This window comes from Equus quagga, chromosome 5 (genome assembly GCF_021613505.1).
Source record: "Equus quagga isolate Etosha38 chromosome 5, UCLA_HA_Equagga_1.0, whole genome shotgun sequence".
NCBI lineage: Eukaryota > Metazoa > Chordata > Mammalia > Perissodactyla > Equidae > Equus > Equus quagga.
In genome coordinates, this window is record NC_060271.1 from 15254775 (window position 1) to 15260935 (window position 6161).

Genomic DNA, 6161 nt, shown 5'->3' on the forward strand with positions numbered 1-6161 from the left:
AACCACGGTCTAGCCCAGGCACCTAGGGAGGGATGGGACTGGGGACACTGTCACCCGTTGCTCTATGTCTGCAGCCCCACCCCTGACCCCATTCACCTCCAAATCTAGGCATAAATAGAAAAGTGTTGAATGTCCATCCTAGAGGAGCCATTACAGATTATCTACCACCCTCGTTTGATGGATGAGATCACAAGGGCAAGGAGGCTGAGTGACTTCCCAAAGCCATAGAGCAAACTAGTGCTCCCATGAGCACAGGCCTGGCTCTTATAGGACGTAGAGGGGCAATGGCCAGGTAAGTTGGTCGGTCCCAAGGGTGACGGCCTTATATGTACATTAGGAATTCTGGTCTCTTTTATTATTAATAATGATAAATGACCTTCCTGCCCTAGCTGGATGGCAGGTGGGCGTGTGGGAGAGGGTGGGATGTAAGCTGGGAGTAGTAGACAGTCTCCTTCTGGTCTTGTGCCCACTGGCTTGAAGACCTGCAGCTGGGGGCAGGGCATCTTGCGAGGGAGCCTGTGTGTGCCTCTATGGGGCCCAAGCCAGGGTGAGCAGCCAGAGCTCAGAGCAGGCCTGGGCTCTCTCTGCCCGTGTCCACCCATCCCTGTGCGTTGACTTCCTCCTCTCATCGGCTCCAGCACTCTTTGGGCTCATCATAGCATGAGGCAGCATGCGAGGCAGACAGAGCCCTGGAAGTGGAGTCGAGCACACCTGGGCTCCAGGAGCAGCTTTGATGTTCTTGGTGTATAACCCATGCAAATCACATCACCTCTCCGAACCTGAGCGTCCTCCTCTGTCCAGTGGAAACTCTACAGGGTGATTTCTTTTCTATATTTCCAAAAATATTCATCCATTCCTTTACTGTTTCTTTGTTTTTATGCTTATGTGAAAGCAAAAAAATATTGGCATTGAGGAAAAAAATTAAGGGGGAAAACTAAGCAGGTTGGACATAATATGGACACAGAGAAATTGAGAGAAAGCCAACTTTCTCTGCACAGTTGAGCAGATCACTGGTTCTCAAAGTGTGGTCCCAAAGGCAGGCAGCATCTGCATTACCTGGGAACTTGTTAGAAGCGCAAATTCTCAGATTCCACTCCAGACCTACTGAAGGAGAACTCTGGGTGTGAGGCGCAGCAGCATGCGACAAGACCTCCAGGTGATTCTGATACAGGATGAAGCTTGAAATTACTGAGAGAGAGGAAGTGGGGTTGGTGGCTGGCTGCCCAAGTGAGAGGAATAAGGAGTCTTAGGGAAGGGAGACAAGGGGAGATGGGAGGAGGGTCCAGGAGGGAGAGCAGACACCAGTAACATGACAGCTGGCTGGGAACCAGAGAGGAAACACTGCTGCAGAGATAGCTTAGAGACTTGACAATATTAAACACTCGGTTTTCATGGTGTTCTGTTCTGCACTGCCCTGTGAGTCATCATGCCTATAGGAAGTCTTACAAATGACAGCCTTGTTTTGGGGAGGTTTGGGGCATAAACGAGAAAGAGAATAGGGATGAACCATTGAAGAGGTCAGTCCCCTCAAAGGTAAGGCAATGAGCAAGGTCAAGGATTCAATGAGAGCAGGGATTTTAGAGGAAAGTGACCAGGATGCACAAGGACCCTCCAAACTATTGGGGAAACTATTGGACTTGTTACAGCAGATGGAATGAGGAACTATGTTACTTTATTTGCATATTAAAGGCAAAGGTGTCATCACCATGAGGCTGAAGGATTTGAGGTTTGCATAAAAGGCCTTTCTTAATCCAATCATAAAATAAATTCACCCATATATTTTCTCCTAGGCTGCATTATAGTTTTATTTTTTGCATTTAACTCTAACATATTTAGAATTTATCTCGGTAAACAGCATGAAATCACTTTTTCCACCCAGATTATTTATAACTCTTTGTTGCCCCCCTGGTTTATAATAAATAGCAAACATTTGGTAAAAATATTTTGAATGAATGTCTTTGTTGATGAATATGAGTGAAGTCTCATTCATCAGAAAAAGCTAAGTCTTAAATATTAAGTCTAACTTTTATCCTACGTAGCATTGCTTTAATCCCCAATCTAACCTTAATCCTAATCCTAACAGTGGTAAAAACCTGAACCCAAATAATGAGTATAACCACCCTAACCCTGATCCTAATCTTAAATGAAGACATAGCAACGTCTGTTGTCCCAAGAGAAAACAGAAAATAGGGTAAGTAATAGAGAGAAAAGCGAGGCTGTGTTAGGAGGAGGAATAGGCACCTACAGGCCAGGATGGAACGCAGCACACAGCGCTTCCCTGACTCGGCCTTCCCCACTTCCATCACTGTGACCCTCCACTAAATCCTGAACCAAACCCCAATACCACTCAAACTACCATGGAAACAAATCCAGTGGTACCTCCATCTGCCAATCCAAACTTCCTGTTAGGAAATATAAAGGAAACAATGGGTGTGAAAATTCCTTACATGCCCTTGTCACAGACACTCAGTAAATTACATATCCCCAAAACTCTTTAAACAGGCAGATCACAATGAAGGAACTCAACCAGTCCACTGTGACAGAATTCATTCTCTTGGGCTTCGCCCCCAACCCCAGGGCCAATCCTCTGCTCTTCACCTTCTTTCTAGTCTTTTACCTGATGATCCTTGTGAGCAACAGCCTCCTCATCACCCTCATCCACCAGGACTCGCGCCTCCACACGCCCATGTACTTTTTCATCAGTGTCCTCTCTGTGCTGGATGTGTGCTACACCACCACTACTGTGCCTCAGATGCTCGTGCATATTCTCAGCAAGAAGAGGGCCATCTCTTTTGCTAGGTGTGTAGCCCAGATGTACATCTTCCTCCTCTTTGAGATCACCGAGTCCTGGCTTTTCTCCATCATGTCCGTGGACAGGTACATGGCCATCTGCCACCCTCTCCGATATAAGGTCATCCTGAGCCGCTGGGCGTGCCTCCTCATGGTGGGCATCTGTGCAGCATATGGTGTGGTGGGTGGCCTGTGTGATACCTTCTTTGCTATGCGCTTGCCCTATTGTGGTCCTAATGAAATTGACCACTACTTTTGTGAGGTTCCTGCCATCCTGAAGCTGGCCTGTGCAGACACATCCCTCAATGACTTGGTAGACTTCATCGTAGGGTTCAATGTCATTGTGGTCCCACTCTCCCTAGTTGTCATTGTCTATGCCAACATCTCTGCCACCATCATGAAGATCCGCTCAGTCCAGGGGCAGATCAAGGCCTTCTCCACCTGTGCCTCCCACATCACCGTGGTCACCATCTTCGCCATTCCCTGCATCATCATGTACATGAGCCCTGGCTCTGACTCCTTGTCAAACAGTGGCAAGAAAATGGCCCTTTTCTATAACGTCGCCACAGCCTTCCTCAACCCTGTCATCTACAGTCTGAGGAACAAGGATGTCAAAAAGGCTTTCCTCAAATTGATGGGATGGGGCAGAGTGAGATTTTAAAGCTGAAGACCTGGGGAGCTGAACAAAGCAGGACTCACCCTCACCAACTCCCTGAGGTGTTGATTCCATAAAGCTGGAAGAGCTGATTCCATAATGCCTACTCTTCACCCTCGCCCCATGGGAGGCAACAGGGTCCTCGGACCACTGCAGTGTCTCTGGTGATGTGGTTGGAACAGAGACAATTGTGAAGATCCAGCACACTGGTCAAGAGGCTGGATTTAGTGCCAGACAGAACAGGAGGAGAGACTTGCTTTTTCCAATTACTAGAAACTGTGAATTTCTGCAAGTCATTTTACTACTTTCAGGAGTAAAGTACTTTAAGTATCTCTTCCTCACAAGGAAGTTGTAGGGATTAAATATGACAATATATGAAAAGTGCTTAATACAGAGCCTGGCATGTAGTAATTTTTCAACAAATGTTAGTTTTAATTTTTAAAATTTACTACTGAGGGATGAACTATCCACTGGGAGTCAGCCATGATCCTCCTGGGCTGTGGAAGTGACAGGAGCCCTAGAGAGTAAAGGAGAAAAAGGGAGGGAAGGTGGAAGAAGTAGAGACTCAAAACTGAAAAGTGGAGAATCTCAGGGTGAGAAAGAGACTTGAGAAGGAGGAAATGAACCTGTATCCACCCATCTGGCAACTGTGTCAGTTAGAGCCCCTGAGGTTGATTGAAATTATCTTGGGAAGGGGAAGAATACTGTTTTATGACCATTCATTTCTGTTCTTTTGTATTTTTATACCTCTTGATTTCCCTTTTCTCCTTGTTTCTAATAAAGTTCATTTTGGAAAACTATATCCTGTCTTGGCTGATCTCAAGAAAAGGAGACTCTGTCCACTTAAGGACAAGCGAAATTAGAGAGGGACAGTGGGCTTAATGTTACCCCAGATGCAAAATTTAGGGACTCCAGAGAGAAGTTAAAAACTCAATGGGGGTTTTTTTGCTCTGTTCCCTCTTGCTTGAAAATCTGCTTATTCCTCATAGAATCTTTACAGACATAAATTGTTTTTTCCCAGGCTTCTCCAATCTGCGCGGTCATGTTACTTAGCATCACTCATATTTACTGGCTTTTGCCTCTGCTTGCTGCCGCAGAAACTCCAGCACCCAACAAAGCAATCCCATTAGGTTCTAGAGACACGTTCCACAAGCTAGCATGCAGCCCTCTTGGGTTCTTCTTTCAGCCCCTTTGCTGATGTACATTGCTTGTGAAACTCCTTGCAAAAAACTCAGCTAGGCTCGGCGGAAAATTTTAACAGGAATGCCTGTGCCCTCCCTGAGAGGCCAGGGTGCAGGTTCACAATGTCCTCAAAGGTGTTACCTTGCCCCACCACCCAGGAGACAGAGTGTTGCATAAATAATGAATGAAAATTAAAGGCAAATAACAAAACAGGGCATATAATTGCAACATACTTACAGACACGTGGATAACATCATTGACATAGAAAGAGCTCTTGCAAATTGGTAAGAAAAATACAAACATGCCAGCAAACTGGCAACAGATATGAACGATTCCCAAAAAGAAATCCAGACCATCAGTAAACATTTGGGAAAATCTCCTCCCAGTAGCTACCAAAGAAACGCAAATATCAGAGATATCACTTTTCTTCCTTTGAAACTGGCTAACAGCTTTTTAGACAATAGAGTTGGAGGTGGCCAGAATACAAAGAAACGTGGCCTTTCATACGTGCTAGTGTGAGTGTAAATTGATCTTTTTGCAAGATGATTTGACTTGATGTATCAAGAACCTTAAATATGTTCATAGCCTTCAACCCAGTATTTCCACTTTTAGGACACTTTAGGAAATAGACATTAGAAATGCTGGAAAAGTAACATTATAACATTGCCATAACAATTCTCATTGTGCCACATATGATAGGAGCAAATTGGAACCAATTGACAACACTACTGAAATAGTGAGTGATTTAAACATATTACGGTAGGGTCACATAATGGTCTACTGTATAGATGTGACCAGGGAACCAGGCAAAGAAAGGATTACCCAGAATCTGGTTAAAACAAACAATCTGTCCAGTGTTTTTCAAGCAAGAAGAAACTATGTGGTTTGTTTGCAGAAACGGATGTCCCCGTTTTGCAGATGTTGCTGTTTTGCAGAGAAATCAAACCACAGCTGTTCCAACATCACACTTTCTAAAGTTACCTTAATTCATTAGCTTCTTAAATTCTCCTTCTCTGGGAGGGTCCTGATAAGCATTTTTAGATCATGTGATGTATGTAACAACACGTATACATGCTATGTATGGGCCTTAGAAGAACACAGTTGTTACACAGTTGTTACGCAAATAAACCCAGATCTTCTGCTCTCTTTAAAGTCTCCACCGGTTGCACTGAGCTGGGGGAGACTGCTTTGGGAGTTATCCCTGGTGATCCCCGTTGCTTGCGCAAGCAATAAACCGTTCTTCACCTATTTCTGCCTTGGTTGTGCTCTTCGGCTCCGCACTCACCAAGAGACGATCCCATTGCATTTGGTTACATAGCCACTTAAAATGTATTTTATAAGGATATTTAATGGTGTAAATGCTTACAACTTGACGCTAGGTGAATAAAAGCAAGAAACAGCTGGTGAACAGCATGTTGTTACCAAACCATTAACTCTTGTAAATGCCTTTTCACCCCTGAAATCAGACACTAAAGCTTAGAATATGGGAGAATTAATCAACTAATTTAGGCAACCGACCTTATGTGTACTTTCA

The 6161-nt window shown here is 44.6% G+C and overlaps 1 protein-coding gene across 1 annotated transcript; it reads left to right on the plus strand.

Moving 5' to 3' along the window:
* The first annotated feature begins 2512 nt into the window (after positions 1 to 2512).
* Positions 2513 to 3451, plus strand: LOC124238908 (olfactory receptor 2D2-like). The gene has a single exon (XM_046660134.1). It carries the CDS (start codon positions 2513 to 2515, stop codon positions 3449 to 3451), a length of 939 nt encoding a protein of 312 aa, XP_046516090.1.
* The last annotated feature ends 2710 nt before the right edge of the window (positions 3452 to 6161 follow it).